General features: G+C 41.5%; 1 protein-coding gene across 5 annotated transcripts in view; it reads left to right on the top strand.

The window, feature by feature from the left end:
• The window catches only part of LOC122543077, a 45,756-nt gene that overhangs the window by 13,355 nt on the left and 7,351 nt on the right, over nucleotides 1-25,050 (top strand). For 4 of the 5 annotated variants that reach the window (XM_043681309.1, XM_043681308.1, XM_043681307.1 and 1 more), the window contains 5 exons: nucleotides 6,819-6,937; nucleotides 7,961-8,081; nucleotides 10,577-10,812; nucleotides 12,545-12,635; nucleotides 15,045-15,769. In XM_043681309.1, the coding sequence (XP_043537244.1) occupies nucleotides 6,819-6,937; nucleotides 7,961-8,081; nucleotides 10,577-10,812; nucleotides 12,545-12,635; nucleotides 15,045-15,769 (1,292 nt within the window). The remainder of the gene's footprint in view (nucleotides 1-6,818; nucleotides 6,938-7,960; nucleotides 8,082-10,576; nucleotides 10,813-12,544; nucleotides 12,636-15,044; nucleotides 15,770-25,050) is intronic. The other variant, XM_043681310.1, reaches the window with a different exon arrangement.

Below are 25,050 nucleotides of genomic sequence, written 5' to 3'. Positions count from 1 at the left end.
TAGTGTTAGGTAAAGAGGTAAATGTAGGGGAATGGGTGGGTTGCGCTTTGGCGGGGCGGTGTGGACTTGTTGGGCCGAAGGGCCTGTTTCCACAGTGTAGGTCTAATTTAATCTAAACAGCAACTCTTCTCATAAAGTAACATCCCTTAGATGCAACCTTGGCTAAGCCACAGTAAAAGAGACTGTCTCTCACACAATTCTGGCAGCATGAAGAGAACCCAATCTTTTGGCTGTGACAAAGATGTAGCAGCTTCAAAACCCCAACAACTACTTCAAGCGAGACTAAAACTTGGTACTCTGAGCACCTCACTCCACCCATTCAGGCTGCTTCTACAACTCCCACTTCCAAAAAAAACCCAAAGTGTCACAGCTGTTTATTGGCTTGGAGCAGAACAGACAGCTCTCACCTCTGTCTCAACCTCTTTGTGATTAAAAAACCAGGACAGAATACAGCTTTTAAAGCCATTGTGTCATCACAGCATGTATTACCAAGCTTGAACAGGTTGACAAGGGAAATATCTTAAACTCTGATTGTAGGGCTCTTGTGTTTCACTGGTGCTTGTGCAGGTGTACAGCACAGGGATAAGGTCATGTGGCCCTTTTAGGATACTCCCAATCAAAAGAAAGTATAGCTGACCCAGAACTGGAATTAAAGGTGGCACAGGTGGAATAATCCAACTTTCGCAGGAATTGTGTTCTGGAGTGTCAGACAAGGTGTGTTGGTGTCAGCAGTCGGATAAACTTAGTTGTCATGGTGATTTGATAGTGGGAAAGCCGTTCAGTTGTACATAAGAGCACTTCTGGATCGAAGTTAAATTCAGCAGATCCAGGAAGAGGTCTGCAGAACTCCCAAGCTGGGAGTAACCTGTGTATGCCATGACCAGTGATTCTATTGTAGTGTTCAGTAAGAAGTCCAGACAGGCTTCTTGAGTTAGTCCATCCACATTATACTCTGGCAATCCTTTGCCCACTTAATTATCATATCACCTTTTCTCAGTAAATTGTTTGTCTCCCACTTGGCCTTTCCACCTGTTTTTGTGTGGTCTGCAAATCTGATTGCAATACATTCGGTTCCTCCCTCTTAGCCTTGTGAACCTTGTGCAATCTCTCTACCAATCCCTGTGGTACCCTACCACCCTGAACAAGAGCCCTTTAACAATTGCTGTTTCCTGCCCATTACATCTCGATCTGTTTGTCCTTGAACACCTTCAGAAAGTCCAAACAGAACACATCTGCTGGATCCTCTTTATCCACACTGGTTGTCACTTCCTTGAAATACAATAAATTCTCAGACAAAATTTGCCTATGTAGCCATGCTGTTTCTGCTTTAGATTGATATTTTCTTAAAATGCTGGTATTAGTTATTTAATAATTGATTCCATAATTCTTTTTAGCGTGTGGGATTAATGTTGCCACTTTTGAGCAATCCTCTAATACCAGTACAGAATCCACCATCTCTGTTGCTACTTCTAGTATGTTGGAATGCAAGCCATCAGGACCAGAGGACTGAACTGGTTTTAGCCCCATTAGTTTGTTTAATTCTACGTCTGTTCTGATGTTGGAATTTCATTTCTGCTCTGTAGTCTTCAGATTTAATGGAATATTTTGAAATATCCTTCACTGTAACTACCTGCTTAACTCTGCTCCCATTCCCTTGTTCCATAAAATTGAACAGATTGATTGAGCTGAGGGTCCTGTGTTCATCTTGATGTCGAAGTTTGCAGATGATCCCAAGGTGGGTGGGAGGGCGAACTGTGATGAGGATCCTTCAGCAATGACCTGGACAAGTTTGATAAGTGGGTAAATGAGTGGCAGATGCAGCACAATTTGATAAATGTGAGGTTATTCACTTTTACCAAAACAAGAAGGCAGTCTAGGACATTGAGAAATTAAGAAAGGGGAGTGTACAGCAGGACCCGGGTGTCCTGTGCACCATCCGCTGAAGGTGACACCAGGTGGTCAAGAAGGCAGATGATATGTTGGCCTTTAATGAGAGGAATTCGAGTCTTGGAGCAGGGATGTGTTATTGCAGTTATACAGGGCTATTGTGAGGCCACAGCAAGAATATCAGTTTTTGTGTGCCATTTTGGCCGCCTTTTGAGGACAGTTGCTCTTGCTCTCATGGGAGTGCAGCAAAGATTCATCAGGCTGATTCCGGGAATAGCAGGACTGACGTATGAGGAGAGATTTAACTGGGTTAGGATTGTTTTCACTGGAGTTCAGACCAGTGAGGGGGGATCTCCTCAGCCTTGCCAAATTGTAACAGGATGAGACAGGGTTGATTTACAGGAAGGATGTTCCTGATGGTGCGTACATCCAGAACCAGGGGTCACAGTTTGAGGAATTGGGAAACCATTTAGGAAGGCGATGAGACCTTGTGTTCACCCAAAGAGTGGTGAGCCTGGAATTTATTATAGAGCATTACCGTGCAGTACAGGGCCTTTTGGCCCCCAGCAGTGTGACAATGTGTGAAACCAATCTGAAGCCCATCAAACCTACACTATTCCATTATCCAATGACCATTTCAATGCCCTTAAAGTTGGCAAGTCTACTACTGTTGCAGACAGGATGTTCCACGCCCTAACTACTATCTGAATAAAACCTACTTCTGATATCTATCCGATTATCTATCATCCCTCAATTTAAAGCTCTGCCCCTTCATGTTTGACATCACAATCTGAGGGAAAAAGGCCTTCACTGCCCATTCTATCTATTCCTCTGGTCGTCTTGTATGTCTCCCTTTGGTCACCTCTCAACCTTCTGTCTAACGAAAACAGCCTGAAGTCTTTCAACCTTTCCTCCATACCAGGCAACATTCTGGTAAATCTCCTCTGCACCCTTTCCAATGCTTCCACATCCTTCCAGTGACCAGAAATAAGGTTTGAGAGTCCCCAAGTCCCTTAGCCTTTCCTTGTAAGACCTTCCCTCTATACCAGGCAACATCCTGCTAATTCTCATGTGAACCCTTTCCAAAGCTTCCACATCCTTCTGATAATTCGGTTACCAGAACTGTACGCAATACTCCAAGTGAGGCCACACCAGAGTTTTGAACAGCTGCAGCATGATCTCATGGTTCTGAAACTTAATCCCTCGACCAATAAAAGCTAACACATTGGATGCCTTCTTAACAACCCTATCAACCTGGGTGGCAACCTTCAGGGTTCTATGGTCTTGGACACTGAGATCTTTCTGCTCATCGATATTACCAAGGATCTTACCATTAGCCCAGTACTTTGCATCACTTCACACTTTTCCGCATAAACTCGATTTGCCACCTCTCAGCCAAGCTCTGCAGCTTATCTATGTCCCTCTGTAACCTACAACATCCTTCAGCAATATCCACAACTCTACCGACCTAAAGTATCATCTGCAAATATCCTAATCCACCCTTCTACGTTCTCATCCAGGTCAATTATAAAAATGTCAGAGTAATGGACCCAAAACAGATCCTTGCGTTAGTCCAGAGTGAACATTTCCAATCCACCACCACTCTCTGTCTTCTTTCAGCGAGCCAATTTTTGATCTAAACCGCTAAATCACCCTCAATCCAATGCTTGCGTATTTTGTGCAGTGGCCTACTGTGAGAACTTTATCAAACGCCTTACTGAAATCCCTATGCACCAAATCAACTGCTTTACCCTCATCCACCTGTTTGTCCACCTTCTCAAAGAACTCAGTAAGGTTTTTGAGGCACGACCTACCCTTCACAAAACCGCCTTGACTATTCCTAATCAACTTCTTCCTTTCTCGATGATTATAAATTCTATCTCTTAAAACCTTTTCTAACACTTTATCCACAACCGAAGTAAGGCTGACTGGTCTATAATTACAAGGATTGTCTCTATTCTCCTTCTTGGACAAGGGGACAACATTTCTGGTATTATTCCTACAGACTAGGAAGACATAAAGATCAAAGCCAAAGGTTTGGCAATCTCCCCTCCAGCTTCCCAGAGAATCCTACGATAAATCACGTCCATCCCAGGGGATATTTTCACACTTTGCAGAATTGCTAACACCACCCCCTTGTGAACCTCAATTCTGTCTCGTCTAATAGCCTGAATCTCGGTATTCTCCTTGACAACATTGTCTTTTTCCTGTGTGAATGTGAATGAAAAATATTTATTTAGCGCCTCTTCCTATCTCATTGGTCTCCATGCATAACTTCGCACTACAGTCCTTGACTGGCCCTAATCTTACTCTCGTCATTCTTTTATTCCTGACGTACCTATAGGAGGCTTTAGGGTTTCCTTGATCCTACCTGTCAAAGACTTCTCATGTCCCATCCTGGTTCTTTTGAGCTCTTTTTTTGGGTCTTTCCTGGTTATCTTGTAACTCTCCAACGCCCTAAGCTGCCACCTTTTTCTTGACAAGAGATTCAACTTCTTCAGTAAAGCAAGGCTCCCTTGCCCTCCCTGCTTGACAGGTACATACTTATCAAGGACACGCAGTAGCTGTTTCTTGAACAAGCTGCACATTTCAATCGTGCCCACCCGAAGCAACCTAAATCTTGCGTAATTGCATCATCATTGCCTTTCCCCCGGCTATAACTCTTGCCCTATCTCTTTCCATCGTACAAAATTGCAGTCGCTATCATCAAAGTGATCACCTACCTCCAATTCTAACACCTGGCCTGGTTCATTACTCAGTACCAAATTCAATGTGGCCTTGCCTGTTGTTGGCGTATCTAATTAATATATCAGGAAACCCTTCTGCACACATGGGCGAAAACTGACTCATCTAAAAAACTTGAACAATCTGGTTCCCAGTCAATATTTTGAAAGTTAAAGGCCCCTATAACAACTACCCTATTAATTTGGCTTCTATCCTGGGTCATCTTTGCAATCCTTTCCTCTACATCTCTGGATCGTTTTGGAGGCCCGTGGAAAACCTCCAACAGGATTACCTCTCCTTTCCTGTTTCTAACCTCTCCCATACTACCTTAAAAGACAAGTCCTCATCAAATGTCCATTCTGCCACCGTATTACATTACTTCACTAACAATGCCACATCTCCCCCCTCTTTTACCACCTTCTCTGTTCTTAATGAAACATTACTACAGAAAATTGGTAATGCCAAAATATTGAATGTATTCAAGAGGTGGCCAGGTATCGCACGTGGGTGAATGGGATTAAAGGCTATGGGGGGAGCAAACAGGATTAAGCTATTGAGTTGGATGATCAGCCATGATCGGCTGAATGGTGGAGCAGGCTCCAAGGGCTGAAAAGCTACCTCCCACTCCTACTTTGTGTTTCGAGCACAGTTTTCTTTTTTGTATCTTTGAATGAAGGTCTTGTTGTTACTTATTGTATTCCTCCTTTGTTTGTTTTTGTAGCTTCTTTAATCTTCTCCTTTTGGTTTTTGTATCATTGTTCAGCACCATCACTGACGTTTTCCTCCTTATAGACTTTTTCTTTAAATTTAATAGTCTGACTATTTTGGTTAGCCATGATTGGTTTATCCTTATCATAAAATCTTACCTCCGTAATGGGATATAATTTTGCTGCAAGTCATTAATTCCCTGAAATGTCTGCTTGGTAAATGCTTACTTCATGCTAATCTATCTGCCTAGTCTACTTTAGCCGATTCTAATTGCCTTTGTTTAAGTTAAGAGGAAAAGTCATCTGATGGAGTGGTTTGCAAAATAATGCAATATAAAAAACACTTGTAAAGAAATTTGAGCTCAGTAACTATAACTATTTCCACTAGGAAATATGACAGCAAATCAGGCACAATCATCATGGTTACAAAACAGAATGTAGTTAATAAAATCATGACATCTGCATCAGCCCTCTATAAGAGGCACTGAACTATTCTGATTGAGCTGTGTTTAAAAGCTTGGAGAAGTGTGGACAGAGAGAAATTGTTCTCCATCCTGGAATGCTGAAGAACCAGAAAAGACAAAACTTGAACTAAGGGGCAAAATAGCTGAATCAATGTGAAGAAAAGCATTTTCTTTCACAACCAGTGTCAATACCTGAATTTGACCTTTTCAAAAGAGAATTGCATGATGATGTGAAGATTAAGAGTTTTTTAAGACTACAAAGAAAGGCAAGTCAATGTTTTAGTGTTTTTCTTTGATTCTATGTTGTTTTGATTTGCAAAGAACTCGGTCAGATTATGGCTTTTACAGATGAAACGAAAGGAAATGTAAATTGGCCATACCTTTTCCCCATGCAAAACAGGCTTGATATTAGGACAGGATAATAGCAGCAAATCTGAGGCAAAAGGCTTTCATTTCCTTTTTTCCTCGAGACAATGCCCATCAGATGGTGGAGCAAAGAAGGCTGGTCACTAAGTGGCAATTGAATAATTGAGCTTTGGCAATCATTGAATCCGAGAGCTGCACAGCATGGAAACTGACTCTTTGGTCCAACTTGTCCATGCTGACTGATATCCTAAATTAATCTAGTTTCCTTTTGCCAGCATTTGGCCCATATCCCTCTAAATCCTTCCTATTGGTACACCTATCCGGGTGTCTTTTAAGTGCTGTTGTAATTGTACCCACCTCCACAACCTCTTCAGGCAGCTTATTCCATACATGCATCATCCTCTGTGAAAACAAATTGCCCCTTGGGTCTCTTTGCAAATCTTTCCCCTCTCACCTTAAACGTATTCTCTCTAGTTTCAGACTCCCCTACTCTTTGGGACAAGATCTTTGCTATTCACCCTATCCGTGTCCCTCACTGTTTTATAAACCTCTATAAGGTCACCCCTCAACTTCTGACCTTAATTTCTGTGCCAGTTATGTTAGTGATTTTGCCTTTAGCTGTCTGAGATATATGACATATCTTTAAAATTGCATTAAACCTGTATTCCAGAGACGTTTTTAGCAGAGAGAAAGCGGTTTTCTCGGCGCACATCTTCTGTTGGAGCCAGAGGATCTCCAGAGACCAATAGTCTTATCTGCTACATTGCCAAACGGAGAATGCAGTTACAGGTATAACTGATACTGCTGAAATGACGCAATGTATCTTGACAATTGTGTTTGTCCTGAATGTTTGACAGATAAAATGTACCCGAGAACATTTTTAAACAGTAGCCTCTACTTGTTTAACTGACCAGGGTAGAACAGAATTTCGTTGCTAAAATGGTTTGGTGTTGCAGTTGACCTCTGGGATAACTTGACTGCAATAGATGTTGATGGGGTAAAATGTGCTGCTTTGCTCAGTTTTAATGGTTGAAATGGTAATATGCATTTAAGCATGGAGTGAAATTATTAACCTTGTGTTCATTATGGCATGGTTGTTCCATGTTGTGGAATTGAAAGCTCCCCTACCCCATGTTGTGCAAAACGCCTTCGAGAAGACTATACAAGATAAATGTTGCACATATCAAGCTTTTCTGTTCCATCTTCAAAAGTCGCCAGCAGTCGAGTTAAAACATAATTTCACCTTTTCGAAATCCATGTTGAATCAACCCTCCTTTTTTTTTGCATGCAACTCCAAAATCAATCCTGAAAAAGGTTTCACGATGCAAGTGAAACTGACTAGTCTTGATTACATTCTAACAGTAAACAGAATCAATAACTTGTGATACTTGGTTGTTGTTTTAAAAAATTCTCAAGGTCAGGTTCGTAGGAGAGTAGTCTGACACAGAACAAACGACCAAGAGGCGAGTCTGCTAGAATATGGGCATTTTATGGGCATTTTATTCCCCGCAGCGTCGCCACAACCAGGTCCAAACAACGGGTCTGGCTTATACTCACTCTACATGTAACCGGAACTGGGAGCCGTCAGTTCTCGTAGAGCGGTTGCCAACAACCCACGCTCGGCGGTTAAACGTAACCCCGGAGCAGACTCACCGAACTGGAGACTTTTCCAGCTGATATACTCTTTTCCAGATATAAACATTCATGGGAACGTTGTCCAATACATGCATGTTGTCTACTTTTAATGACCTTAACATTTTCATTAACCTGACAAACATCCATAACTCATGGAATACCTGTATTTTTTAATAGGAATCCCATAAAGGTGCGATGCTGAAGAGCAAGATGACTGGATTTGTGGATGTGTTTCAAAATTCAGAACATGATGAGAGGAGTATATCCACCCCAGATCCCTCTGCTGTACAGCATAATGGTAGGTATGGAATTCATACCATGACCTAAGCATAGTTTCCAATGAATGTTGTGTTGGTCTGAATGAAGGCTTGGATGATGTGGAAATAACATAGTCATGTTGGCTGCTGTCTTATTTAGCTGGAGGACTGATGCATAAAGATAAACCAAGTGAGGGTTATGTTTTGGATTATGCTTTACTGTTGAGTTGTATGTATGGCACATTGAGTATTGTTGATCTCAACACATCTGAGTGAGGCAGAGAAAACTTTCACTATGCATTGTCTGTGCAAATGTGAAATGAACAGCAAAGAGTCTGGCACCCAAATTCACCATTGCCACCATTCCCTGAGCAATCATTGACCTGAATGTCACAACCTTTTCCCTTGCAGAGGAAATTTGAGTTTTCAAATTTAACTTTCATTTTTTTGAGGCCAATGCAAAACCAAACAGAAGCTGAATTGCAAAGAGAAACAGACCATGTAAACAGCAATGAAACTGACCCTCTTGTCTTTGAAACCAGCTGAGGTTGGTAAACCAAAATTTGAGGAATAACTGATCCTGTCCATAATTACAACAAAAATGTTGATCAGACCAAGCTGGATGCGAGCAGCTGATGTGTCCATTGGAAGCTGAAGAAGGCTGTCAAACTCCATACTGCATGCCGGTAAAGTTAAGCAGGCTGTGCAGTCATTTGTGTTTTAGATTATGCCTTTGGCACTCTGCTTTGGCAGATCTTTTTATAAATGGAAACTGAACAGGTAGTCTGTCAAATATATTGTATGCGCTACACTCAATTTCAATGGAATAGACATGTTGGTTGGTCGAAATTTAACATAAAAGCAAATGTGAACAGATTTGCTGAAGTTAGCAGGAGACCAAGTTTTGAAGAACTTGGACTCTGTAAGATGACAAAATGTAACTGGATGCAATTGGAATCAGCCTGTATGACCTGTCTAATCTGCTCTGGCAATTGAAGTTGCAATTTGAGGTTTACATTCAACTGTAATTTGCCTGTTTATTCATGTCAATTCTAGATGTTAAACTGTAGGTTATATATTTTCTGTTTATGTTTGTTTGGTTGATTCTTTTGCAGTAAAAATAGATCTCGTAGAAATTGGTTTCTTGCGACTTCAGTCTTGTTTTTTGAAGAGTACAATTAATTTTCTTGACTGAGCTGTTAACATGTACCAGAAGTGTTAAATTACAACTATTTTACAAAATAATTTCACTTTGAAGCTGACAAGTTTCACTCTTGCAGGATATGGTTTTCATGTTTTGTTTTCTTAATCATCTGCTTATACATTATCATTTACTGAGATCAGTTTCTGACCTGAATGTCAGAGGACTTCATTCTTGATTTGAATTGAACCATCCCACAAACAAAAAACAAACTAGCAATGTCATAGAATCATTCAGTTACAGAAGAGGTCCATGAAGTCTGCACCACTAAAAATGTCCAACAACCTACGAGTCTCATGTTTGAACACGAAGCCCATAGCCTGGTCTTATGACATTTTGAGTTCATGCAAGTATTTCTTTAAAAGTTTGTAAGGTTTCCTGTCTCAGCTACTCCAGGCAGTGCATTCCTGGGTCCTCTCACCCTCCTGGGTGAGAAGAGGTTTTCCCCAAATTGCCTCCAAACGTCCTGCCTTTTTCGTGAAAATTATGCTCCCTGTTATTAAGCCTTGGATGAAAATTGCTTTCTATACACTCTGTGCCTTCAATAATCTAATGCACCTTTTATGAGCTGCCCCTCTCTCCGTTAGCTGTTCCAAGGGAAGTAACCCAACCCAATCCAGTCAGTCTTGATAACTGAAACGCTGCATTGCAGGCAACGTCCTGGTGAATCTTCTTTGCATCCCCTCCGATTTGTATGGTGACCAAAATTGCATACAGTAAACCAGCTGTAGTCTAACCAAAGTTAAGTGAAACTCCAGCATGATCTTAATGCTCTCATAGCCTACGAAATGACTGATGAAGACAAGTGTCCCATGTAATGCAATAAGTACTATATTAACCAATACTATCACTCTTTCAGTGATTTGTGGACAAGCATCCCAAGATCCCCTCTATTCCTCTGAGCTTTCTTGTGACTTAGCCTGCATTGAGTACTCCATTATCTTGTTCCCTCTTTGAAAACGTCCCATTGCATTCCGAGGTCATGTTTTGCAGTGGAGGCTGTATTAAATTTGTATCAATCAAAAGGCATGTTTCATAGAGCAGTGTTAATTTGGGTTGAAGGTGTAGCCAATGTATTGGACAAGTTATTCTTAATCATGAAAAGGACCAAGTAATCTGTTATTCAACAATGGTTTATAAACATTAAAACAGTGTTGATGTTCAGCAGGCAACAGGGGAGACAAGTGATTGGTTTTTAGTTTGGTGATCTTGAGTCGGTGTCATTACTTTTTGTAAGAGAAAGGCATCATTGCATTTCCAGTGAAATTTTAGTTTTATGTGAGCAGTTAATAAGATTACATAAATCCACCCAAAAAAAAGATTTTTGTATTTCAGGTCCAACTTGTTCAGAACAACGTGATATCCTCTCCTTGAGTGGAAGTAAACCACCACTGAAGAAAAAGGTGACTTTTGGAGAACTGAGTCCTGAAGTGTTTGACAAAAGGCTCCTATCCAACACTCCTTTGCGTGCGGGAGAAACGTTCATGTGTCAGAAGATGTTGTCAAGGGAAGGTCCTCTTTCTGCTCAGAAGCAAGTGTCATTGGTCCAATTCGGTTTGGGAGCGCGAATGGTAAATTTCTGTTGGTTGACGAGGGCCTGTTTAAGTTGAGAGATTAAGTTTGTAGGGTTTGAAGTTTTGTTGTGCAACCAGAGTGGCAAACTGCGAAGTTCATCTGAAATGAGAGCATATTTTGAAGTGTGTATGATTTACATGTTTAAGTAAAAACAGATCATACCACATGCTGTGGGAACAATGTGAAGTAGTGAAAGTGAAGGGGAAAAGAGCTCTTGGTGGGGAATTTTAATGAGGTAGGTTAATTCAAAGTAGGGCTTGCTAAATCTGAAAGCCCACAAAGCAGGTAGATGGCAGTGAAGTTCAGTCCAGTTAATAATAATAAAAAAATACACTCAAGTACTTCATTAATCAGAAATACAATAAAAGAAACTGGCAAAAAATCACCAAAGGAAAAGTTGAGTGACGTGAAGGAAGTTCTTTGTTTCCTGACAGATGAAAATGTACAGTCAGCTGACCGGTAGGAAGATGACGGTGGTGACCAGCAACAATTGGCTGCAAGAGGTTACTATGTACTCAAAGTTTGGGAGAAGATATTTGTAGCTCAGATGCTCGTTGTTGTGGTTCTGTTCGCCGAGCTGGAAATTTTTGTTGCAAACGTTTCGTCCCCTGTCTAGGTGACATCCTCAGCGCTTGGGAGCCTCCTATGAAGCGCTTCTGTGGTGTTTCCTCCGGCATTTATAGTGGCCTGTCCCTGCCGCTTCCGGTTGTCAGTTTCAGCTGTCCGCTGTCGTGGCCGGGATATTGGGTCCAGGTCAATGTGTTTGTTGATGGAGTTTGTCGATGTACATTTTATAAAACTCTGTAAGGTCACCCCTCAGCCTCTGATGCTCCAGGGAAAACAGCCCCAGACTATTCAGCCTCTCCTTCTAGCTCAAATCCTCCAACCCTAGCAACATCCTTGGTAGACGCAGACGACAAGCAACATGAATTTGACTGGGACAACACTACCATTATAGGGCAAGCCAAACAAAGAACAGCCAGGGAATTCCTAGAAGCATGGCACTTATCCACAAACTCCATCAACAAAAACATCGACCTGGACCCAAAAGACCGGCCACGACAGCAGACAGCTGAAACTGACAACCGGGAAGCGGCAGGGACAGGCCACTATAAATGCCGGAGGAAGCTTCACAGGAGGCTCCCAAGCACTGAGGATGTCACCTAGACAGGGGACGGAACGTTTGCAACAAAAATTTCCAGCTCGGCGAACAGAACCACAACAGTTACTATGTACTGTTTTTGCTGGTGGATAAAACTGGTCTGCATGACTGCTACCACTGTAACTCCTTGCAGAGTATGATTTTACTGTAATATGTTTGTGTTCAAATGTTTGTCATGTTTTGGTTTAAGTTTAGAAATACTTCTTGAGAAACTCATGTTTGTGATTTGAGTTGAAAGCTTTCTGGTGAGATATTACATTTTCATTTTGGGGGGGGTCATCAAATATTGCCATGGAAAGGGACATACTGGGTTTTGGTTTCACATTCGATCTGTTATCCACAAATTTGCTGCAATTCAATTGAACCAGTGTTCGAGTGTTTCATCTCGTGGTTGTTGTTTTGAAGTTAAACACTACTGCTCATGCTTTCAACCTTACTTTTTATTGACCTAGATAGATTGTAAATATAATGCAGGTATCCAGATTTTTGATAAATGCTTGTGATAGTCTCAACTAATTAAAAAGATGCAACAATGTAATGCTTCCACTTTGAACTCTATTTGTTAGAACCTGGTCAGTAAGATGGCTGACAATAGCAGCCCTGCTGTTCACGAAAAATGCAACGACGCATCACTGAAATTGGTGCCAAAATTAACAGGTAAGTCAGATGAAGGCAATAAAAGTGACCTTGAAATATCATCAAATGGATGTTTAAAATTCATGACTGTTCAGTAGGGGTCACTGGAGCAAGAACAACAAACTGTGTAGATGTAGATCATTTGTAGTATCCCAGATGTTCCTGACCCACATAAGTTTGAAATTTGAAACAGTTACAGAACAAGTGAAATCTGGTCTGTGTTGCTCACCACTGTGGTATGTGGTGCAATTATTTATTAAACGAGACTTGGTGGGGGTGGATTTTCCTTGTGGTTTAAAAAGTCTGTGGAGTTCTGACCTCCAGTTCATGTGCTGATTTGTTGCAACCTGAGATTCTTCATTCTCTGAGACCTTTTTCAATGTTTATTATGACAGAGTGGATTGAAAAGACTGATTTCAACCCTGACTACTTGTAGTTGGTGTTGTTCCTGGTTTAGTTTCTGGTTGAGGTAGTGCATCATCCACCTCTGATTTCTGAAAGATGGCAGTCACGTATAGATATTATTCCCGGTTTGCTCTTGACAGGTTCTTCGAAGGTGTCTGTTATACAGTGTCTTTAGGTTATTTTGTTTCGAATTCTCTGACGTTGCACCTATAGAACAGGTTATCTTTATGATGATTTTTACATTTCCAGTGTTTGAGAAGAGTTTGTGATGTCAAATTCCACTCATAAACCTGTGGGCTCATGGTGTCAATTGCCAGATGGGTGTTACAAAATAAATATTGCATATCGTGTAGAATTTGAAGAAGGTGGTGCGTATTGGTGTATTTTGTTTGGCAGCTCTGTATTTTTGTCAAGATTGTTGGTGTTTAGTACAAGTTCATACAAACAAATACTATGAAGAGGCATGTGGGTCTTAAAACTTAGGAAAAGATCAACCCAGTGTATCATTGTGTAAACATGAGGTAGCAAGGTGTACAAAGTCAGTTGCATCTTAGTAATTGGGAAGTTCTGAATTCTCAGAGACCCAAAGCAGTTCATTGACTTGATATATTAATTAAAAATTAAAAATCTGCTTTTCAACATGGTAAGTATAGAAACACAATTAATTTGGTCGATGATGGGCCGAATGATCTAAACGTGGCAGCTATTTTCCCCCCCCCCCCCTCCTCTCTTTGAGTCTTGGATCATGGGAAGTGACCCTTCAATCCAGTTTCAGACATGGTTTTGTTCAACCATCTCTTGTGTCAGAGCAATGGTCTGCAGGTAAATGGAGTACTTTGCCCTTAAAGTGAAGATTCTGTTCCTATTTCACAGAAACAAAAGTGATGTGGAAACAACAATTGGCGATAACAACAAATTTGACTGCGATTAAGTAAGGTATCATAGTGCATTACTTTTAACTATCCTGCTTGATCTTTGCACATAACGAAACTACAAATTAATTCGGATGATCTGTTTTTAAATAAGCAGAAATTGAATTTTTTTCCATGTCTGGAGTGAAATTTTTGTCGTCAGAGAGCTGCAAATGACAATAATGGAATAAAATTGTGTTTTTTGTCTTGTACCTTTTCATTTAGTTTGGACCACATAGCATGGTATAAGTGCATATAAGCCCTTTTTCTTTTTGTGATTGGGTGTGGGCATCACTGGCCAGACCAGCACTTAATGTCCATATGTGAACTGTTGCAGTCTGTTTGGTGTCGGTGGGCTTGCAATTCTGTGAGGGAGGGAGTTGGAGGATTTTAAACCAGTGATAGTGGAAGAGGAGGGATGGGTTTCAAGGTGGATGGTGAGTAGTTTGAATCATAAATTGGGGTGGAGATCTTCCCATGTATTTGCTGCTTTGTCTTTGTGTGGTAATGGGCGTGAATTTGGAATGTGCTATGTGAGGCAGGATGTTTGGTGAATTGCTGTGGTGTATTTTGTACGTGGGACTTAGCGTTGCTGAGGTACGGTGGGGTGTTGGAAGTGTTTGTGTTGTGCCGTTCAAGCAGGCTGTTCTGCCTGGTGTCAAGCTTCTTCAGGTGATGTACCTGGACCCATTCAGGCAAATGGAGATTATTTCAGCACCTTCCTGATGTGTACCTTGCAAATAATGGAGAGGCTTTCAGGAGTGAGAACCTTGTTTGCTGCAGGTTTTTTAGCCTCTGACCTACTTTTGCAGCTACACTGTGTCATGGAGGATTCACTTCAGTTCAGCCATGGCATTGGTTGAGTTTTGATAAGTGATTTGAAGAGCACTGAATTTGGGAGTAATTCATTGTTCATTGATATCTGGTGAGTTCATGACCAGAAGTGAGGTAAGTTCGTGCTGAACTGTGACTTGATTCAAGATCGAATGACTTGCTGATATTTATTGTGCACTTCATCTCCAGGCTTGATTGTGAGCCATGTGGGCAGTCATAACTAAGGGGGAAATTTGCATGAAAATTACTTGTCAATCGTTCACATTTTGTTTTTATGTAGATTACATGGAAAATGGAACTGCTGAAACTAAGCTTGGTAATGAAGAGAGAGATTGTTCAGCACCCAACAACCTTGAACTGTCGTCTCCGATGTCAGAACGCAATGTAAACCTTCAGAAGAAGCCCATGAAAAATGATGAATATCCTTGTGATGTTTTGGAAATGAATGTTGAAGAAGTGAAAGAAGTTGTAGTGGATCATTCATCGAAGCACAATAGCAAAGAGAATCAAGTTGGGGATAACAATGTCATTTGCCGAAATGTGCTTAGTGGAAAGAAAACCAATTCTGTGAATGAGTCAAAATTGTCAAGGGTAATGGATGAGTCAAAGTGTTCTCGTACAATTAGTGACTTGGGGTCTTGTGGAATTAAAGCAGCATCCTCTGTTCAGCCTGATGTGCAACAAGTGACTTGTATACTTGATGAAAAGTACGAAAATGGTGACCTTCAGATCACCGATGTGTCCATTCAAGAATCTACCAATGAACGGGAGCAAAACTGGTCTTGTGGTGAAGGTGCGTGCCTGGGGATTCAGAATGTCACTACTGATGCAGTGTGTCTTAATATGTTTTCAGTGCCATCTCTCTGCTTAAGTGTGGAGGTAAGCCCAAAATTTAAGCAAGAGGTCCAACTTGAATACCTGTCAGAAAAGCCCAAAATTGAGGAACCCCGCAGATCTTCTCGGATGAAGAACAAGATTAACACCACTTCAAAGAATTCCACGATGGTATGCAAAATTCTGTTTATATTGAGAAGAGTTAAGATGAGCTTATTGATCAATTGTCAAGTTAGGAATTTTTGTGAGCCAAGCACATGGAATGTAGCTTAGTTGTTAACCCTTGTGCTGCCTAAGTTGAGGTAATGTTTTCTTTGATCAATTATGTTAAGTCCAATTTTTTTGCTGCTATTCTGTCAATCGAGTATTCGGTATTTTGTCTTCAGAGAAATTCGAGCAGCTGCATTCAAGTTGAAACAAAGTTCTAAGCTACCGAGTAACTAAGTAAATTGATGTGCTCATGTACAAAGAGCATTCTGCAAGCAATGATAAAGAGCATCTAATTTGTTGATATTCTTGAGCTAATGATGAGAAAATACTCTGTAAAAACTCTATCAGACCCCATAAATCAATCAGAGATTATGTGGACAAAGCGTTAAGCTGTTCAACTGGAAATTTGTCTGTGCTGCACATTGATCCATTTGCCTCTTGAATGCAAATTGAGCCAACAGCCAACACACAAGCCAGGGATACAACACTCAAGATACTCTGCATCATCTTGCCTACACTGTTTCTAATTTTGCATCATCTTGTGCAATTTACTGAATCAGAAAATCAGTCAATGGGGATTGTGTTGCCTTTTATTTCATGGACCATTCCTATGTTGACACTGTCAGTAAACTAAATGGGCCAAGTTGAAATGTAGGGTGTGATTGACTCTCAGGGGAATGTATCATGGACAGCCAAGTTTTTGGTACCAAGACTGGCTCTCGTATAATGAAGAGTATGTCAGGATCCAAGTGATGGATTGTATTTGGGGATTCTCTGGTCAGAGGCACAGACACTTGTTTCTGCGGCCGATAGTGGAAATCAAAATGGTGTGTTGCCTCCTTGGTGCCGGGATCAAGGATATCTCCGAGGTGGTGCAGAATGCTTTCAGAAGGGAGTGTGACCAGCAGGAGGTCGTTATACACATTGAAACTAACGATATGGAAAGGCAAACAGTTGAGATTCTGAAGGGAGAATATAGGAAGTTAGGCAGGAATTCAAAAAGGAGATCCTTGACTAGTAATGTCTGGATTACTGCTGATATGAGCTGCTGGGTGTAGGAATAGGAGGATAAAGCAGATGAATGTGTTGTTGAGGAGTTGGTGCGGGGAGATGGGTTGTCATTTTGGATCATTGGAATTTTTTCTGGAGTTGAACTGGCCTACAAGAAGGATAGATTGTACCTAAATTGGAAGGGAACGAACATACCAGCAGAGAAATTTGCTTGGGAGGATTCAACCTATTAAGCTGGTGGGGTGGGACCCAGGGAGATATAGAGGAAAGAGATCAGGCTAAAACTGGTAAAGTTGGGAAAAGGAGTGAGGCAAACACTCAGGGCAGACAGGAACAAAGCCGAGACCAAGTTAGGACTGTCAAAGTGTAAAGGGTTCAGATGGAGAGAATTTTTTTCAGTCTACATAGAAAAATTTCTGATTCAGGATGTTAATGTACCTACTGGAGAAGGTGCAAAATGTGACTTACCCTTAGGAAATAAGGCAGGAGGAAAAAGGCAGGCAGGTGACTGAGGTGTCAGTGAGGGAGCACTTTGGGCCCGCGACAATAATTGTATTGGTTTTAAAATAGTGGTGGAAAAGGATAGACTGGATCTAAAAGTCAAAGTTCTAAATTGGGTGAATGCCAATTTTGACAGTATTAAGGAAGAACTTTCAAAAGTTCAAGAGGGGCGGATATTTGCAGGTCATGTGATGGCTGGAAAATGAGAAGCGTTCAAAAATGTGAGAACCAGAATCAAGAGACACTACGTACCTGTTAAGATGGAAGGCAAGGCTGGGAGATGTAGTGAATGGTGGGTGATTAGAGGAAATTGAAGTTTTGGTGGGGGGACAAAAAAGGAAGCATCTGCCAGATACAGACAGCAGAGATGGAGTGAATCCCTTGATGAGGTATAAAGGCTGTAGGGAAATCTGGAGGGCAAAAGGGTTCATACCTTGGGCAAATAGGGTTAAGGAGAATCGAAAGGCATTTTTTTTTCATGGGTCCTAGGGAAAGCATAGGATGCCTTGCTGATGTTTAAAGGGTCCTATGTGTGGAACTGCAGGAGATGGGAGAGATGCTAGACAAGTATTTGGCATCAGTTTTTGCTGTGGTGAAGGACGTGGAAGATTTGGAATGTGGGAAAATATATGGTAACATCTTGAAAAGCATCCATATTACAGAGTAGGAGGTCTTAAAAACAAATCAGATGGATAAATCCTTTGGACCAAATCGGGTAAACCATAGAAGTTTGTGGCAAGCTGGGTCCCTTGCTGAAACATTTGGGTCATTGATGGTCACAGGTGAAGCGCTGTAAGACAGGAGGTTGGCTAATGTGGTGCCACTGTTAAAGAAAGGTGGTAAGTCAACACTAGGGAATGATAGACAGGTGAGACTGACATCGGTGGTAACAAGTTGTTGGAGGGAATCCTGATGGACAGGATTTATGATTAGATTAGATTACCTGCAGTGTTGAAATAGGCCCTTCGGCCCAACAAGTCCACACTGACGCTCCGAGGAGCAACCCTCCCAGACCTATACCCCTACATTTACCCATGACTAATGCACCTAACACTATGGACAATTTAGCATGGCCAATTCACCTGACCTGCACATCTTTGGACTGTAGGAGGAAACCGGAGCACCGCCTGGAAACCCACGCAGACACTGGGAGAATGTGCAAACTCTACACAGACAGTTGCCCGAGACGGGAATTGAACCCTGGTCCCTGGCACTGTGAGGCAGCAGTGCTAACCGCTGAGCCACTGTGCTGCTCTAATGAATTTGGAAAGGCAAGGACTGACCAGGGACAGTCAACATGGCTTGGTGTGTGGGAAATCATGTGTCACAAACTTGATTGAGTGTTTTGAAGTGATGATTCAACAATTTCAAGTGTTTTGCTCTCTGTGTGAACGCGAACTGGGCCTGCAGGGAGGCTGAGCCCACTGACTGGAGCACACTGGTACAGGTTGAGGGGTGGTGGTGGGGAAAAAAAGAGAAATGTTGTAATTTGGGATAGTGTAGTCAGAGGTATAGACACTGTTCTCTGTGACCAGGATTGAGAGTCCCAAAGGTTTTATTGCCTGTCTGGTGCTTGAGTTCATGATACCTCATCAGGGTTTCAGAGGAAATTGAACTGGGAGGGTAAAGATCCACTGGTGGTGATCCACGTAGGTACCAAGGCTAAAGATAAAACTAGGGCAGAGATTCTGCTAAGGGAGCATGAACACCTTGGAGCAAAATCAAAAAGCATAACCAAGATGGTAATCTCTGTATTAGTACCTGAGCCAAGAATTAATTGGCACAGGGTCAATAAGACTAAGCAGATAAATGCATGGCTCAAAGATTGGTGTGGGAGAAATGGGTTTGAATTTATGGGACACTGCCACTGGTACTGGGCAAGAAGGGATCTGTCCGGATAGGACGGTCTTCATCTGAATTGTGCTGGGGCCAGGGCTGCACAATCGGCTGCAGACAGGGCTTTAAATTAAATTATAGTGGTTTGGGGGTGGCGGTGAAATTCAGTGATAGGGGAAAGTGGAAGATCTGAATTAAAGGAGGAAGCAAGAGTGCAGAACTCTGGGGGAGGTTATTAAAATCTCCAGCACAGACCCAAATAGGACAGTGTGTATGGAAAGGGTTAGCAGTCAAACTAAGCACACTGGACAACTGAATGACAATGAGAAGGGGGATGGTTAATATCGGACAGAACATGTTATATCTGAATGCATGCAGTGTAAGAAATAAAGTAAGTGAGCTTGTGGTGCAGATTGAAATTGACAGGTATGACATGGTGATGTGGCTGCCAGGGGATCAGCATTGAGACCTCCATGTTCAAGGTTGTTAATGCTATCAATAAGATAGGCAGGTGGGCAGAGGGGAGTGGGATTGCCTAATTAGACGTAAAATTAAATCGAGAGTAAGACACCAAAGTTGGGTCAGATGGTGTAGAATCTGTGCATAGAATTGAGGAACCGGAAAGGTGACAAAACCATAGTTGGAGTTTTATACAGGTTTCAAAATAGTAGTCAGGAGCTAAGGTGCAAGATACGCCATGCAATAGGAAAGGCAAGGTTACAGTAATGATAGGGGATACGGCAATATGCAGGTGGCTGTTGAAAATTGGGTTGGAAGGAGATTGCAAGAAAAGGAGTTTGAAATATCCACAAGATTGCTTTTTGGAGCAGCTGGTGGTGAAGCCCACCAGGGAACAGGCAATACTGGATTTAGTGTTGTGCAATGAGGAAGACTTGATAAAGGAGCTTAAGGTGAAGGAACCCTTACGAGGCAGTGATCAGAACATGATTGAAATTGCTGAGTAAATTCAAAGGGACAAGATAGAATCAGAGGTTAGAGTGTAGCTGAATAAAGGCAACTGCAGGCCATGAGAGAGGAGCTGGGTGAAATTGACTGCGAGAGCAGCCTAGCAGGAAAGACAGTGGAACAGCAATGGCAGGAGTTTCTGGGAGAACTTCAGAAAACGCAGCAGAGATTCATCCCTGGGAGAAAGAAGCATGGTGCAGGGACTATAAGGCAACAGTGGCTGACTACTGAAGTTGGGATAGTGTAAATGCAAAAGAGAAAGCATATAATGTGGCAAAGGTCAGTAGCAAACCAGAGGATTGGGAATCTTACAAAGACCAACAGAGGGCAACAAAAAGAAGTAAGGAGGAAGAAGATTAAGGAAGCTATTCAGTAATGTAAAGGAAGACTGTAAGGGATTTTTAGATATATGAAGGGCAAAAGTGAGCTTTGGGCTGCTGGAAAATGATGGTGGAGCGATAGTCGTGGGGAGCAAGGACATGACTGAGGACCTGAATGATTACTTGGCGTCAGTTTTCACGGTGAAAGATACGAGTAATATTCCAAATTCAAGAGTGTGATGGGGCAGAGCTGAGTATGGTGTAAAGGTACAGATGAAAAGTTGGGAGATGGCACCAAAATTGGATGTGTAATGGGCAGAGAAGAAGGTTCTCAGAGTACAATGGGATCTTGATCATATGGGCCAATGGGCTGAGGAATAGCAGATGGAGTGTGATTTAGTTAAATGTGAGCTGCTGCATATTGGAAAGGCAAATCAGGGCAGAACTTGTACACTTGATGGTAAGGTCTTGGGGCATGTTAGTGAATAAAGAGACCTTGGAGTGCGGGTTCATAGTTCCTTGAAAGTGGAGTCGCTGGTAGATAGGATAATGAAGCAGTTTGGTATGCTTTCCGATATTGGTCAGAGCATTGTGTATAGGAGTTGGTAGGTCATGTGCGGCTGTACAAGACATGGGTTAGGCCACTCTTTTGGAATATTGTGCGCAATTCTGGTCTCCATCCTATCGGAAAGATGTTGTGAAACTGAGAGGGTGCAGAAAGGATTTGCAAGGATGTTGTCAGGATTGGAGGGTTTGAGTTACGGAGAGAGGCTGATTAGACTGGGACTGTTTTCCCGAGTGTCAGAGGCTGAGGGGTGACCTTAGAGAGTTTATAAAATTATGAGGGGCATGTTTCGGATAAACAGACCAAGTCTTTTCTTTTTAGTGGGGTGGGTGAAGGAGTCCAGAACTAGAGAGCACAGGTTTAGGGTGAAAGGGGAAAGATATAAAAGTGGTCTAAGGGGCAACTATTTCACACAGAGGGTGGTGCGTGCACGGAATGTACTCCCAGAGGAAGTGGTGGAGGTTGGTACAATTACAACATTGAAAAGGCATCTGGATGAGTATATGAAAAGGAATGTTCAGAGGGATATGTGTGAAGTGGTGGCAAATAGGAATAGGTTAATTGAGAATATCTGATCAGTATGAGCAATTTGGATCAGAGGGTCTGATTCCGTGCTGTACATCTGTGTCTCTCCTATGTTCTTTTGAAGATTCATGTTTTAGTAATTGCTATTCTTATAGCTGTGCTTTTGACATTTTCCAAAGCTCGACTATGTGCCAACCCATGGAAGGGATTTGAAACTGGGCACTTATGAATGAAGTGCGTACAGGATGTTACGGAGGGTTTAAGTGCTCTCGTTTAAGTTTAGCGACAGTTTATTTGACAATTCTGAGAAGACAATTGGATTCAGATACAATTTCTCAACTTTGCCCATCAAGAATAATTTGTGCAATGTGCACCTCAGTATTTTTGATCCTTAAAACCGTTTGGTGCTATTAAGTATAAATTATGTCAGTTGCATTTTGTTCACTTCCTTGCCTGCTGCATTGAACACCTGATATCGAAGGAACCATTGTCTGTCTTTGACGAATGAGGAAGAAATCAGAATGCATTCAGGCACACAAGAATCTGTTTTTGTTTTGATTTTATTATACTATTTTGGATCTAGTAATGTTTAATGAGGCATGTTTATTACATGAACAGAGGCCAAAAGATGTCTGAGAAAAGTTTGGCCACATCATGGTAGAATGTACCACTCATTTTGATTGGAAGAAACTTGGCTTGGGAGTAACCACACTAAATGGAAGAAAAGGTCATTACAAAGGAATGAAAGCAAAGTTACTTAGAGTTGCTGAGGAAAGATGTTTCACAACCAAGATGATTGAGAAATGAGGAAAGATTTATAAAAAGCCTTTATTGCTCTTGACGATGCATTGCACAGAGAAAGAACTTTGGGAAGGATTATAAGGGTCATGATTAACCAAGGAAGTTAAGCACAGCATAAAAGCGGGGAAGAAAATGTGGCAAATACTATGGGTACGCCAGAGGAATGGGCAAATAAGTATGAGGAAAAAAGTCATGGTTGGGGGGAGAGAAATTTTGAAGGTAAAGTAGCATGTAATACTATGATAGAATAGCAACAGATATTTCAAGTATAACACGACAAAAGGGAAGAGAGAAATGAAAATGAACATAAGGTGAGGTAATGGCCTTTTGGTATTTTTGCTGGACTGTTAAGTAAAAATCCAGAATTAAAAGTCTCTTTATCACCATGAAAGCCTTGACAATTGTTGGAAGAACCAATCTGGTTCCCTGATGTATTTTTTAGAGAACTGCCATCTTATCTGGTATGGTCTACTTGTGACTCTAGACCCATAATAACTTGCATTTGACTCTCATCTGCCCTTACAAATGTGCAGTAGATTCTGGCCTAGTCAGCAATGCCCACATTGTGAATGAAGGTCAAAAAGGCCTCTTAAGGATCAAGGTTTGAGAAATAAACCTATGGAACCATGAAATGCGAGTAAAATGAAATACTATAGATACTTTGCATATCTATTTACAGTTGATGACACAAATAGCATTCTAAGAGTACAAACTAAGGGGCAAATGCAGAGGAAAACTAGAGGGCGGAAGAAAGTGAGCTGAAGAGAGACGAGCCCTTTTGACCTGAAGGAGTTTATCACATGATATTGAAGGAAGTAGTTAGTAAAATACTGGATGTGGTACTTGTCATCTTTGTAGCATCGCTCGTTTCTAGTAATAGGCTATACGATGGGAAAGAGGAAAATGTCACACTTCATCTCAAAGTGAAGGAAACAAAATGGTTAACAATAAACCAAAAGTCTTGACATCTGTCATGGACGAACATTTTGGAATCCAGAAGCGCACAAATTATTTCAATGCAGAATTTAGCAATGTATAATAGAATGAAGCAGAATCAGCATGGTTTCATGAAGGAAAAATCATTCTTCAGAATATCTTGGGAATTCTTTGCAAAGGTAACAAGCTGCAGAGATGAAGGGAAAACAATGGATGTAATATATTTCCAGGAGACAATTGATAAGGTACTGCATGAGATAAGGGCTCTTATGGTATTGGAGGTAGTAGATTGGTCAATAATTAAGACATAAAGTGAAGATAAGCGGTGTCGTTGTCAAGATGGCACCCTCTCACAATTGAACTGCCATAGGTTCAGTGCTGGGGTCACCGTTATTTAGAAATATATATGAATGACCTGGATGAGGCATATGAACGTAAAGTTATCGGATGACACAAAAAGAGATGGAAACACAAGTGATGAGGCTGACAGAGGCTGGAGGGATGTCGATTAAGTGAGTGGGAAAACCTTGGCAGATAGAACATCATGTGTGAAAATTTGAGTTATAATATGGCAGGTCGAATAGCAGCTGAATATTATTGTAATTGAGGAAGACTGCAGACAACTGCACCACAGAAGGATTTGGGAGTCAATTACTGAAAGTTCACCTAGAAATTCAGAAGGTTGGAGAAAAGGCAAGTGGAATGTTGACCGTAAATTTAAAGATAAAGAAGGATAAAAGTATGAAGGCCAAGCTCAAACGAAACATGGCACAAATCAGACCCGAAGTGGAATATTGTGAACAGATTTGATTGCCTTGTTTCACAAGAGATACTCTGGCGTTGTCTGCTGTCCAGTGAAGGTTCACGAGGTTGATAACAGAAAAGGAGGGACTGTCTTGTGAGAAAAGATGAAGTCAATTGGGTCTGTCCTCACTGGAGTTAAGAAGAATGTGGGATTCATGGCAGAGATGTTGTGTGGAAGCGGAGGACCAGATGGCTAACTCTCCAGAATAAGGTCCATAACGGATTATCAGGAATTTGTTTGCTGACAGTCATGATTCTGTGTGATTGATGCCCACAGACGGGTACAGAGGATTGACATCATGTGTTTTCATGTTGGAGAGATGAAAATATTTCAGGAAGGGAATAGAGTCATAGGGAAAAGGCAGCCAAATGGAGTGGAGGATTATCAAATGAGCAATAATCTCATTGAATGATTGAACAGACTTATTGGGCTTGTTGCTTCTTGCAAGTTAATGAAAAGTTACTTTCACCTTTTGCTCAATTGCATTACAAGTTCAACAAGGTAGATGAGTAACAGTTTCGAATCTGTATTGATAATGTAATGACAAAAACTAATTTGATGAAGTGGTTTTCCAAATAAAATAGTTATTCAAGTTGGAAGGTGTCAAAATTCAGACGTCAGAAGTGTATACCCTGCCATGGTTAATTCACATCCCGACTCATGTACAATATCAGTCCTCAACAGTGGCACCGAAAGCCAGGATAATGATGCTTCACATATCCAAGAATGGAAAATAGCATCAGCACTGGAAGGATTATAAGGGAGGTTGGGATTTCTTGCAACGGTGTTAGGAACATTTGCATGTGTCACTAGACATGCTTTGTTTTTACCTCGTTGATTAAAACCTATGACTGCACATGCTGGAAACCAGATTCTGGATCAGTGGTGCTGGAAGAGCACAGCAATTCAGGCAGCATCCAACGAGCAGCAAAATCGACGTTTCGGGCAAAAGCCCTTCATCAGGAATAAAGGCAGA

The sequence above is a fragment of the Chiloscyllium plagiosum genome, chromosome 42 (genome assembly GCF_004010195.1).
Source record: "Chiloscyllium plagiosum isolate BGI_BamShark_2017 chromosome 42, ASM401019v2, whole genome shotgun sequence".
In the NCBI taxonomy this organism is placed as follows: Eukaryota; Metazoa; Chordata; class Chondrichthyes; order Orectolobiformes; family Hemiscylliidae; genus Chiloscyllium; species Chiloscyllium plagiosum.
This window is presented reverse-complemented; position numbering and strand designations above follow the sequence as displayed.